This window comes from Aquila chrysaetos, chromosome 6 (genome assembly GCF_900496995.4).
Source record: "Aquila chrysaetos chrysaetos chromosome 6, bAquChr1.4, whole genome shotgun sequence".
In the NCBI taxonomy this organism is placed as follows: Eukaryota; Metazoa; Chordata; class Aves; order Accipitriformes; family Accipitridae; genus Aquila; species Aquila chrysaetos.
Genome location: NC_044009.1, coordinates 2,417,714 through 2,431,476, shown reverse-complemented (window position 1 = coordinate 2,431,476; position 13,763 = coordinate 2,417,714). Strand labels below are relative to the sequence as shown.

The window sequence follows — 13,763 nt, the reverse complement described above, 5'->3', positions numbered from 1 at the left end:
CCATTTATTTCTTGGTTTCTATTTATAGATTCTGCAAACTCGTGCACTGGGTTCTGCTGCTATAAAATTTATCCAGCATGCATGCAAGGTACCTGCAATTGTAGTGTGAAGGACTGCATTGATTTCCAGTATCAGAATTCAATGCCTTGCTATTCTGGGTGGTCATTTCATATAGTCCTATCAGTAAACATTTCAAGCTCCACTGAACAAGGAAGTGTGGACGAGCAAAGACAGCCTATTGGAATGCTATTCCAGTACTTCATTTCTTTTGCTGATTAGAAACCTTTCTGCCTTGACAGGAAGGTTAGTAGTTGATTAACACAGCCAACAGACTGGGTACAGTGTTATGAAACCAGTTTAGATACAGCCATGGAAGATGAGGTACTTCAGATATATGAAGCATTTGTAATCTGTTTGTAGTACGTTAGGAAAAAACAAAAACAAAAACAAAAAACCCTCAAAAATCAAAAACAAAACAAAACACAAGACTGAATCTACAAATAATATAATATTTAAGATCAGTAGGATTATTCAGGTAGTAAGTAGGTAATGGGGTTTAGTAACATGAGTGGTTGTGAGTAGGATCAGGTCTTTTTTTTTTTTTTTTTTTTTTTTTAAGGATGTGGCTTGAAAGCAGTGTGGTTACCTGAAATGATTCTCTGATTATTGCTTTCAGGTTTTCTTTATTATAGCTGGTGTGAGGGAATTTTTTAGTTCATGGTGGAGTAGATGACTTGCATTTCAGTGGTTTTGCAAGCATAAAATAGTATTGAAATTGTAGGTTTTTTAAAAGCTTCTGTTACTTGATAGTTGTGCCTACTTCTGTCTTCTTTGTGGAAAACTCTCACAGAAATGGCATTGTTACATTTATTGACACTTGAGCAATAAAACAATTAAGTCGGGAACACTGCCTTATCAGCATTACTCTTTTTAATATCTAGTTGAACAGTGAAAAAATACGCACATAATATTTTCATAGTCCTGGGAAGTCTACAGGAAGTGTAGAAATAGGCAGGCAGCAGTGCCTGTAATAACATGAAGGAGGTTCAGAGGAGGACAGAAAACTGCATGATTACATTTTTACTTTGAAGCCTGCTGTTCAGACCTTCATTGTTAACATTCTTCAGAGAAGACATTTGCTACATAAGGAGCCAGTGTTTTAAAATACCTGGTGTTTAGAAAATTATTCATGTAATGAAGGCTGTCTTTAATTTTGTCAGACATCCCTTGTTTTGTATTCTCCCTTAAGCCGTAGCTTTTTTAATGTTAGCTACCTAGTGGTGCTATATTGCAACTTGCTTGAGTTTGTGGTAGAGCATAAGCATCGTGTACTGCAGGGTTTCTGTTCTGTTTTGCAGTTTTTTGGGAGAGAGGGAAAGAGGGAAGATGGTTGGATTTGTATTTTGTTTATTTGTATAAGAAACTCCTAATTGCAATTGGTGGTACTTGGTCAATGTTTATGCTGATTTGAATTTTGATTTTTTTTTTAATCTTTTTTTTTTTTGGTTGAAAGCTTTGGTATTAATTATCTATTAAAAAAACTAATGGAAAGATTTAGGTGGTTGTGCTGTTTTGTGATATGATAAGGACTGCTGCTCAGGAGGATCTAAAATGTCATATAAATATTAAGCTAAATTTCTACTACAGTGTTGGGAAATACATTCAGGAGAAAATGAAAAAAATATTTGGAAAGCTTTTTTACTTATTGGAAACTTCTTTGAATTGCAGGTGATGAGTAAAAAATTTTGGCTTAAAAGTTTTTCCAAATCTTTTCATGTTGAAACACAAGGAAACAAGAGTCTAATGCTGACTAAAATTTTTTTCTGTGTGAAGCTTGAGTTAAATGGAAAAATAAATTATGGTAAAGTGAACACATGTACCATAAACTTTTTTTTCCTAGTGTTAGTCATCTGAGTTGTGTGTGGCACAGCTAAGAACATTTTACATTACTCACTCTGCGTATAGGATGGCTTAACAGCATTCAGGGAAGTACCAACACAACCTTTTTATAATTATTTCAGTACCTGAAGTCTGTTCTTATCCTAGTGCCTGGTTTTATGGTATTTATCCATTATATTCTGGAAAAAGAACTACGAAGCCATGGCTACTGTTAACTGTGTACAGAAGCAGTAAGGTTTTTTTTCTAGAGCTGTACCAACATATTTTTTTACTCATTTTCTCAAGTTAAAGGCTGCAAGTTCACTATATAGTTTATTTAAGAGTGCTTTCATGCTTTACTGAGTACAACATAAAAGAGGCAGTCACATGTTTAACATGTAGTTGAATGCCTTGCTGTTGAAATGTTAATGCATAGCTACGACTGACTCATAATGACAATCTTACCACCCTACTTCAATTTTTAAATATTCATTTTGCTGTTTCTTTCATGCTGACATTCTTGTTTGGGAGGAGCTAATTTTATCTTCCTTACAACTGTTCATTTCATGATGCTTTCTAAGACCTGATAACTGATGGGATGTTGATGTATTGAGATTCCCTACCCAGTTATAGTTTTGTGATTTCCTCATATCTCCATCTGTACTCATCACACTTTTGTCTTAATCCTGGAATGCAAGATTTTTCTGTGATTAATCACCTTTTTGTTGTTTACTCTGTGCCAAGCATAATGACATGTCCTGGCCCTAAAACCAGGTTTCCTACCCATGTTGGTAATATAAGTAATCATTTCGGTCAGTGGTGGCTACTTTTCACTTACATTATGCTTACCTGTTTTTTTAAGTTAGGTTGTGGAGATTGTAGCTTTGGCTTTTTTTTTTTTTAACTGAATATGAATTTTAGAATTAGAATGTTGCTGTCTGTGCTACTACAAAGTTGACTAAGTGACAGATTTTTTTTGTCTCCAGAGCTGTGGTGGTAAAACTTTAAGGTTAAGGGCTAGTTCAAGTTATTTACTCTGTATAGAAGTGTTGCAGTTAATATGGCATAAGTTTCCCTTCCTGCTAAATATGATCAGTAGCTTTCCCATACTTCTATACTTATATTCCTAAATTGCAAGTGTTACTTATTACAGTCTTATATCCTCTGCAACTCTGTAGAACATTAAACTAGAAATCTGAGTCTTAAGATCTAAATTACAATTGCAATTTTTATTTATGACCTATGATATATCAAATAAGTTTCCTCTGATTGCACACAAATGCTATTCCTCAGGAAGAGAAGTAAATATATTGTGCTAACTCTTGTATTGCAGCAGTAAGCGTCTGTGTGGGAATTTTTCAATCCTCTGTGTAACCTACCAAGTTAGAGAAAACTGAAATGGCTGAATTATTTATGTACTTCTGTTTTTAAATGCAGAGCACTAATTATATTGGTGTCTGTTGCTTGGCTTGTAATGTGTATTACTTAGGTATTTTGACATTTCTCTCCAATAGCATTTAATGTAGTTGAATTTGTAGAGTTCTTTTGTTAATTATTACAGAAAATGTTACTATAATAACTCATTTCTGTTTTGAGTATGCGATTTTGGTATTTGTGTAAATTTGGATTTTGTTGTTAGTGTTGTTTTGAAACACACAGAAGCCTTCCCTTTTTTCCTATGAAACTGACTTATAAAATGGATCAAGTTAAGAGTTTGGGAACCAATACAGTTTGTATAAACTTCTGTTTTAAATGGGCAAAAGCTACTGTTTATGTTTTGAATAATTTTATCTCAAAAGTGACAATTTATATAAGAACGACCAGGACGATTAAGAAAAAATCTTACATTGAATGGTGGTGAAAGGATTTTTTTTTTTTCTGGGAGACGTACAATTTGCCCATTTTACTTGGCATGTTCTGGGTAGAACACGTGAATGACGTATGGACTTGATAGCTCAAGTATGTTACTGGTATGCAGCAACTCAGAGGCCTCTGTAAAATGCAGTTGAACTTCATAGGCATGATAGGCGTAGTGCATTCCTCATTGTAGCTGGAGAACCTTCTTTAGAAAAAGTCTTCAAAATTATATTAATGAAATTGAATACTATTCAGTGTTAGCCAGATACAGCTAAAGGAGTGTGAAGAATCTGCAAGACCTTTAAGAGAATTTGCAGATCTTGGTGTAGAAGTTCCCTCTTTTCGGTGTGTTCCATCCAGACCTGTGAAGAAGCTGGAGCCAGAGAGAAAGTTGAGTATACCATGAGAATTCAGAGGAAGAACAGTCTCTGGTCAAGAGTAAATCGAGAAAAGGGAGCAAGGCTTTTTGCATCAGAGCTGCTCTTAGATAATAATTGACCATCATCTATTACCTTAAGACTGCTACCTCTAGACTCAGAAGGCTGGACCAAAAAAATCTGTACTTGTACTTCTGAGGGAGGGAGGGCAGTTTTTGGATCTGTTTATCAAATTCAAAGATCATGGAGGTCTTTCCAGTCAAATCTTAAAAATGCAACTCCAATTATGATAAAAAAAGGTTTTTCTTATTTTCTAATTATTTTCAGCCTTTTTAACTCTTAATACTGTAAGCCTTTGAAAACATACCACCACCATACTAACTAGGGAACCAGAGAAATCAGAGTTGACTCTTTAATCTTGGGCAGTGATCCATGATGGACTCTGCAGTAAGGGATCAGAAAGAAAAATGGTCATTCATTTCTTTCTACAGGAATTCTGACAAAACATACATGACTTTTTTATTACAACAAAATTGTTTAAATTCACTCATCATAAACATTACATTTTCTTACAGCTTTGAGGGCTATTGAAATGTAATTTCAATATTGCCCTATATTACTATATTTGGAAATCTAGTTGTCATACTAACTTTGGCTTTTTACTGAGGTTAAACAACATCATTTTAATCTCCTATCTTTTGGTTTAATGGACAATAAAACAGTGAACTGCAGTTAAGCAGATGGTTTAAGTTTTAAGTAACATCAGTCACTGTAAAAATGTATTTTACTGAATTTGTTGTAATAGTGAATAGGATATGATGAATGTGATCCACATGTGAATACCATAAGGATGGAATTCAAGTCAGGAATGAAGTGAGATAGTGAACTAAAAAGATCCCTAATTGAGGTGGCTTGTCAGAAGGTTTTGGAGCTATTTTAAATTTAATCATGGTTAAAATCTATGCAAGCTGTATATCTTGTATACATTTTACGGAATGTCTTTTCACAACTGTAAAAATCATGCAAATGGGGTGATTATGCTTGTGATATTTTCCCATCATTACTTAAAGGAGTAGTAGGTTAGTTTTCTATCCTCTGCAGAAAGGTATGAAATTGCTCCATCTTCTTGTCACAAGCTCTCTTATGTCTGCAGTGAAAAACCACTGTTTGCCGCTTCATTCTATTCTGGAAGTGCTTTCGCACAAGTTCCAAATTTGTTTGGCCACACTGAAGCAGATACCGTTTCTTGAAAGGAAGCAGGACTATGATTTGGATCTATAGGAAAAAAAATAGCCTAGATAAGGGAGTACAGGAGTTCAGCCTTTTCTGAAATTTATCCAGGAAAATCCCTGTTACTTCCCTACAAATTAAAGGGCTAGATTCTCCCAAGAGTTTTCTTTCTCCTTAGGCACCCTGAATAATAAAGCACATACCCTACATAAAAGCATGCTTGCACAGATTAATCACTCTAGTTTTGTAGCAACGTAGATACATACTTTAAAAGGAGAAAGCATAATGGAAGTTTTATTGAAACAGTGTGGAGGTCTGAATTGCAAATAGTATGTACATTTCCTTTCTCAAATCAGAAGAGAGATTATCAAATTATCTAGCTGCATAACTTGTTAATTCTCAGTGATACCAGATGACCCTCCTGATCTCTGAATTTGTTACTGAGCTTCCTATAGTCTGAACAGACTATTCCATGTCATTTGTGGAATTCTGTTACTGTCTTACTGGGACCAAAGAAGGCTAAGTATGTCACCAGGAAAATGTTAAATTTCTCACTGCAGAAAAGTTAGTACTTTCCATAAGCCAAAGTAAATATTGTAATGTGGTGAGACACATGTCCAAATGGGAAGTTTTTAACCTGAGTCTGTGTTGGAAATTCACTAATGTATTAAAGGGGGGCGGGGGGCAAAGAGGATGTGTATCAATAGGATTTTTTTTTTTTTTTTTATTGTTAGGGTGCTTTAGCTTGCCATATATGGCTCAAAAGTAAAAAAAAAGTCTGGAAGTTGCTGGTAGATTGCTGGAAATAGTAGTGTAGAAAGTGAATTGGAAACCTAAACAGTGTGGTGTGAATTGTTTAAATCTCAGAAGAAAAACTTATGTACAGCGTGGCTGATGAGGCTTTACTCTCTAATCAGTAGAAGAGAATGCAGACAGTGCAAACTGCAGAGCTACCATTTCTTTAAAATGGATCTCACCTTACTGGCAACTTCACAGTAATTGACATTAACAGAAAGCTGGGCTTTGCTTTTGCATGAGCAGATACCAAATGATGTTTCAAAAAATAAATTACAACTGGTACTAAATACTATCTAGTGTTTAGTATTTCAAAAGATGGTGAAACAGAGAGAGAAGACTATCTGCTTCTTTCCCAGCAAAAGGCAAGTAGTGGTTGGCTAATAGCCTGATTAATGTACTTTTAATTTTTAAATGAAATATGTGAAAACAAAACTTCGTAAAGGAAGTTCAGTCTCCATACAAAACCACATTTTAAAACAGGCTTGTCGCTTTGTCATTTATTACTATCACTGAGGGTGCATTGCATGAAAACAAATTGTGATTTTCAATTTTCCATTAGTGTTATTAGGTCTCTTCCAAAGGGAGTTTTGAATGTTGATTTTGTATCTGATGTTTCTCTAGAGGAACGGTGACCTCCAGTGGCCAGCAAGGCTAACCCAAACTGTATATACCACATAGGCCATAACAGATCAGAATAATGATCAAGTCTGATAGCCTGTCTCTATCAAAGCCAATACCAGAAGCTTCAGAGGAAGGTAAAAATGGTTCCAAATGCTCCTAGCCTACAATGTTTCTCATACAGATAACTAACTTCCTTCTGATTTATGTAGTGGTCAATTTTATGCCCTGTAGCATGAATGTTGATATAGATTGTATGGATGTATAGATCAAAAATAATGATCAGAAAATTCTGTAACATCCTGTATTTTAACCACAGCTTTTAAGTACAAACTCCTGTGGTGATAAATTCCTTAATATAACAGGGGGAATGTAAGTGGATTATACGTTCTATGATTAAAAAAAAACCCACAAAAAAACCCCTCCACAATTCAGAGAAGGCAGGAAGAATTCATTTAACCAGAATTTCATTCTGAAATAACTAGCAATTTATTCTTTATCAATTGCATGCCTGTTGGTATCATTACCAAAAGGAAAATTATTAGCAGTGAATGAGTTATGTAACATAATTTGAAATCTTAGCCTCACTCTCCCTGAGAACATCTTTTCTGCCCATACATACTAAAACAATTTTGGAGTAGGTTGAATTTTAGTTTTATACAGAATTTTCAAGGAATTTAATAAGGGTCTTCAAGTTAAAGTTATTAAGGATAGTAATTACATAGTCTGACTTGCTGTTATCAGTGACGGCTAAGCTCTTGTTTTTGGAGAGGCAGTATTATTTGTGAAATGGTCTACAGCCTATCTGGATGTTTTGAGTATAATTAATATTACAGCGTAAACTCTGTTACACAAGTATTCTGGCTGAGATTTGTGTTTGTATCTTTAAGCCACGCTGATTTTTTTTTTTTTTTTTTTTGAGGGAGGGGAGAAAAATAAACTTGCTATGGCATCTTTGTCCCTTTAGGATCTGACCAAAGGATTCTTTCCAGCAGGAATAGGAACATCACCTGTCATAACTTACATAATGCATTCACAGTTGTCTCTGAGTGACTCTGTTACCTAGAATTTACAGCTATCCTTCCTTCTGTTTGCTGTGTTACCTTCAGTTCTCCCCAGCATACACCCTCACTATTGCAAGGGGATCCATGTGAGAAGTTTTGTACCTCTGTTCTGATGTAGCTCTGAGATTCTTCTTCACAAAGCCTGTCACAACAAGATGCTGATCCTGTTTAAGGTCCTGTAATTTCTGCTGTAGTTGACCCACTGAACAAAAAAACCCCATACAATAGTGACAAGCACACTCTCCTAATGTTGGAAGCCTGGATTTATTTACTTTCTGTTTTCTTTTGTTCTTCTAATTAATGTTTAATTCAGTAATGTTAAATGGGGAAAACAGATTCCTAACTGTATCGTACATAAGAAATCCCTAGTGTTTTGTAAGACCATTTCAAACAACTATGGAAGCAAAGAATATAGCTTGAAAGCTCCACTCTGAAATAGCAATACTGACAAGCATGTTATAATCATTATTCAGAAAGGATGTGAAGAAATATATGTGCCAATGCTGAAAAAACTGAATCCTCACAATTTTTTTTGTGTTATTATCTCAGAAATTTTTTTATCGTTTTCTTCTATGGGCAGAGTAATGACTTGAATCTATTTACGGGTTCAAGATTGGTGTGTGTAGTCAGTGCCTCCTTAAATTAAAGGAGCTTTCTATGAATGCAGCAGACCAATTAAACAAACGTTTTGCAGAATTGGCATTTTAGATGGTCATAAATAGAAGAATTGTAAAAATACATGGTTATCTATTACATATACCATAGTTATGGTTATAGCAATTACTACATTGGCAATCCGAGGCCAAATTTAAATTTTCACTTTCTTTAAAGTTCAGTAGCAGCTCTTTAAGTGTTGCTGCAAGGATTGCATTCTTTTCACAAAATATACAAAATGTACTAGCATCTATAAATAATTGTAAAAAAGTAAAACTACAATTGATAAAAAAGCACATTTTATGAGACAGTATATGCTGGCATCTTCATTGAGATGGTATATTTCATTGCCAGTTTAATAACTTGCCATGCCTTCCTCTGTAACTAGCATGCTCGTTAAATCCTTTTGAAGTTGGGTTTCTAATGAAACTGTTTTCTCAGTCTGATGTGTGGGTACCAAGAAGTGCCAAAACCTGGTCCTAAAATAATTTTGGAGCATGAGACTCAACAGCAGAATATTTTAATAGATAAATTAGGAGATTCATTCAAATACTTAAAAAAGAAATAATAAGCATTGACATTTTGGAGACAAGGTGAATTTTCCAGTTAATCTTAATGTTTCTCACAGTACTCCCAAGGTCAATGTGTTGCAATTTTGCCTGATCCTCCAAATTCCTAAGACTTGGTATTTACATCTGGGAGTTCACTGATATGAAAGTAAATATATAAGCCAGTTGGTTTGTAGGATTTAGCCATTTCAAAATTCTTTTAATTAAACCTTTTGAATGGCAAGTTGAAAATGTCTGATTTATCTTCCTGCCTTTTACTGTATTGATGCATACGTCTTACTGCTTGGAATGTATGATGTAGTTGTATGTGATTTGGGAACTAAACTTCCAGTGATACCTTCTGAGTATTACATATTGAGCTGTTAAAGACAGATTGTAGATTGTGAAAGGGAAATTGGTCAAGCTTCTATGACTTTCTGTAGGTTAAAACTAGTCTTGATTCCATTAAATCAGATAGAGCCTCCATTTGAAAGGTTTAATGTAACTCCCTTCAAATGCTTGTGTTACAGCAATAGTATTTTTAATATAATAGTGAAGGAAGAGGGACTTCCACACTGTACTGTTCGTTTGCCAGTTACAACCCTAATAAGTTTTGAGCTGTTTCATCAGTTTTGCTTATTTTGAAGGCAGGTAGATCTCAAAGGTACTACTTTCTGGTCTATGTGAAAATGAGCATCCTGGTAGATGAGACTGATTTAGTTCCCTAGTGGGGGAAGACAGAGGAATTCAGCTTTTATCTGTTCTGTTTCTCAAAAGCAGCTGTCTGATCAGGACACTTGTATTGGTTGGTAGTCAACAACCTGTATTTTTTGAGTAGCCTGGAGGGAAGAAAAAAAAAAAAAAAAAGGCAGAGAGATGGACATGTGATCATGGGAGAGGAGGTGGAGGAGATACAGGATGTTGGATGTGAGAGAACTCTGGAAGTGGTGTGGTCAGTATTGCATGGCATTTGGGAAAGCTAAGGTCAGAACTCAGAGTTGCTTATTTCTAAGGTACTAATTTCAGTCCAATCCAGGTGAGTGTCCAAACTCATTGCAGTATCTTCTTTAAAGAAACAGGTTTTCTCAGACCAAATGCCCATGCAATATTGAGTAAATCTGGAGTATTCAGGAAAACTTAATCAATTGCTTGTAATTTTGGACTCGATGATCCTTATGGGTCCCCTTCAACTTGAGATATTCTGTGGTTTTATGAATTTTTAATGTCAATTTGTGAGCTCATTTTAGACTTCAGTGTATGACATATTCTTATTTAATGCTTAGTGAATATGATGATTCTTTACTTATTGAGCTAATAAGATTTCTTAATGGCCAATTTGCCCATTTTGCCATACCTTTCATCAACGTGTAGGTGTGAGGATCTTGTTTATAGAATGAAAGATACTATTAATTGGTTTTAGTTCTATTTTTCTGTCATTGCTTACTGCAGCACACAGATATTTTGGTTTTCTTAATATTTCTAATTAGTGAGGCATTAGAAATGCATAGAGGTACTGTTTACACTTTCTAAAATGTTACGCTATTTCATACATGATTCTTCTCTAACATTAATGCATTCCTTGTTACCTTTGTCATATTCCATCCCTGAATTACATATTTTTATTAAAAGGCATTACCTTAGCATATTAACAACTATGGACATCAGTATTTAGTCAATCATCTTTCCATAAAACACACAGAAGTTTGTAGAACAAACCTAACTAAAATCATATGATGTTAAGCAATGTAATGTCTTTGAAATGCTGTGAATTTCTAGTTAGACTAAAAAGTGTTTGAAAAATTAGCTATTCTCGTTGCATGTTATCAATGTGGTTCAGTTCACAATGTTTTTATTAAGTTCCTGTCTTTGATGTTAAGCAGTATTGTTTACCTATTATTGATTTTCCAAAATACAGTGCTTGGAACTAGCTTGTTTGCTTGTGTGAAGGAAGTGAGCCGTTCCTATCACCTGGCTGTTGCATGGTCTGCTTAGTATGTAAAAGAATAGTCTGAATGTTACCCAGACTGTATGGATGCTGATTTGCAACCAGTGAGTTTAAGCATCAATTGAAGTAGTATGTTGCACTTGAGATTTTTTTTTTTTTTTCCCTCTTTCTCTTTATGAAGCAGAAGAGAGCTTTCTTTGGTTTGTTAGACAGTATTTATATTAGGGTGCAGTGTGAAATTGCAAGTCATGAAGAAGAAGATTCTGTTCACAAAAGTGAGTAGTGTATAATTAACAACTTTAGGACAAATGTGACAAGTATAAATCCATTTGAATAATTCATAGTAAATTCTATAAGAGCTCCATTGGTTTATTGTAATTTAAGATACTTCCTATCCTGTAATATTTCAACTGGGAGACTCAGTAATATGATAGATGTAACATGTAGAAAACATAGTAGTGTTACTTGTCATTTGTGGTAAAAAGTGATTTATCGGCTAAGAACTTAGCTGGTAATGCGAAATCTCAAAACATGATTATTGACTGGTTTTGTTATACTGGTTTCCAGTATATTAGCTGGGTCGGTTGTTCAGGCTTCCACAAGCTAAAACTCTTATCTGTGACTTTCTGCCGGGCCTGGAACTATGACTACTTGAAAATAAGCTTAAAAAGGCGGAGTTCTTCTTGCACCTTTTTGGAACTGCCATGGGTAGTGGTTTAAATAAATAGTAACATTGAATCTGTCATCAGCTCCTGTATCACTCAAACCTGTGATAAAAGTGATCTAATAACTCTGGAGGATAGTAAGGATTCACCTTAATCAGAAAACTATAGATGCTGTTGAACATGCTACTGGCATAGCAAATGAGAAAAGGTTCTTAATGACTACAACAGCATTATTTGAGACAAAAAAATATTTCTCATGTTTCATTGACTGTCCCTGGTGAGGAAGATAAATATGGGTTTCCAGTTCCTGTAGCAGGAAATATTGTATGTAAATGTATTCATGGTTAAATTTTAATTGCAGAATAAAATTCTGGGCTGCTTTAGCTATTTTGTTGATTAGCACTACTTTGCTCCTAATGATTGCTTACCCATGTGGCTACTGATTGATTGGGACGTAAATATTGCTTACTTTTTTGTTCTGTGCTGGTATTAACATTAAAAAATAAGCCTGGTTACGTTGATTTGACATAATCTAAGAGGCTGCCTTTACAAGAGGCAACTTTAGAGGTGCTTATAAAAGGGAAAAGTGAGTTATATTCTGGCAAAGCATCTTGGCTTGAATGGAAAGCTTCTGGAGTACGTTCTCAGTTTAAAAACTGTTGAGCCAGATGTATATAGCAACAATGTTTTTTCTTAATATACAGGGCAAGAGACTTGGGAAACAGCTTTTTCTATGAACTTTTATTGATTTCTGATAATTTTTGAAGTTTTTGTATTTGAAATACAGCAATAGGATAAACAGGATGAGCATGTACCATTTAGTGTCAAAATCTGCTAGTTTAAAACTTGCTGTCAGATTGTATTGAACATGTTTATATCTTCCACCAATATTAAACTCAACTATACTGACTTTTCTGTGCATGTACTCTAGAGGCAACGTATGCTGATGTTCTTAGGGGAGTTTGTAAATACTCAATATTTTAATTTTTCCCTTCCTCCATTATATTTTTTTTCTTAGCTGGAAAAGAAGCAAGCAACCCCTCCATTTCAGCCTCAGATCACAGACGATTATGGTTTGGATAACTTTGATACACAGTTCACCAGCGAACCTGTGCAGCTAACCCCAGATGATGAGTATGTTTTTCTTCTTTTTTTCCAAATAAAATTGCATGTTAAGAAATCAATTTATAGATTACTTGAAAATTACGAAGAAAAGACTATGTACTTAGCATTAGAACATAATCAAGTTAAGGTAATTTTGAAATTCTTTGTATCCTACTTATCTTGCATAACTTGTCATACATATGTATTAGAAGACTGCCTAATATTCTAATAAAATTTCAGAGTACACTATTGATGTGCTGTCGAGCATGTGCTTGGCACTGAAAGAAGAGATGGAAATTTGATTCTTGACCCAGGGAGTTTGCATTTCTGTACTTGGGACAAACAATTGAGGCACAGCTCCTTGGGTCTCAAAGTAAGCTTGATATAACAGGAAAATCTTACAGAAAACTATTATTTAAATGGAAAAATTTTGCAGGAAGAAAAAGTACACTTTAATAAACAAATTTGAAGGCTGAGGAGTGATTGTTGTACGTGAAGGAAGAAGTTCCTTCAGATAGAGGGTGGCATATAAGATGACAGGCTATAGTTTTGGTAGTTAGATGGGAGACAGTTTGCCCAAACTCTAAGAGAATAATTGTACACAGTTTTGAGGGTTTACTGAAGTATGAAAATTTAAAATTGGAGCTTGAACTTCCTTTGGAAAAACAAGAGGAAGCTCTATGCAATGGAGGAAAATGTTGGAGAGAAAAAAAATGGTCTTGTTGACTTCATTTGTCTGTGAAGCATTTAGCATATGTCTGATGATAAATGTATTATCCAAGCTAAGGGGGGAGGGTGGGCCAAATGATATCGGTGTGAGAATCGTCTTATCTAATTGATGAGGAATGCAACAGTTTGGGCGGGGTTCCATTCTTTTTTTTTTTTTTCAAGGTATATTTTTCTTTCAAAGCTTGAGTGTGTGACACTAATGCCAAATGGCTCTTAGGATACACCTTTTAAAGAACTTCAAAATACTGTTTCTTATTAAGGAGCATAGTGGTGCATGTTTTCTTTTGAAATTTTTG

General features: G+C 34.7%; 1 protein-coding gene across 5 annotated transcripts in view; it reads left to right on the top strand.

Moving 5' to 3' along the window:
• The window catches only part of PRKCZ (protein kinase C zeta), a 70,072-nt gene that overhangs the window by 51,798 nt on the left and 4,511 nt on the right, over positions 1–13,763 (top strand). For all 5 annotated transcript variants that reach the window (XM_030017611.2, XM_030017610.2, XM_030017614.2 and 2 more), the window contains one exon: positions 12,653–12,768. In XM_030017611.2, coding sequence (XP_029873471.1) covers positions 12,653–12,768 — 116 coding nt within the window. The remainder of the gene's footprint in view (positions 1–12,652; positions 12,769–13,763) is intronic.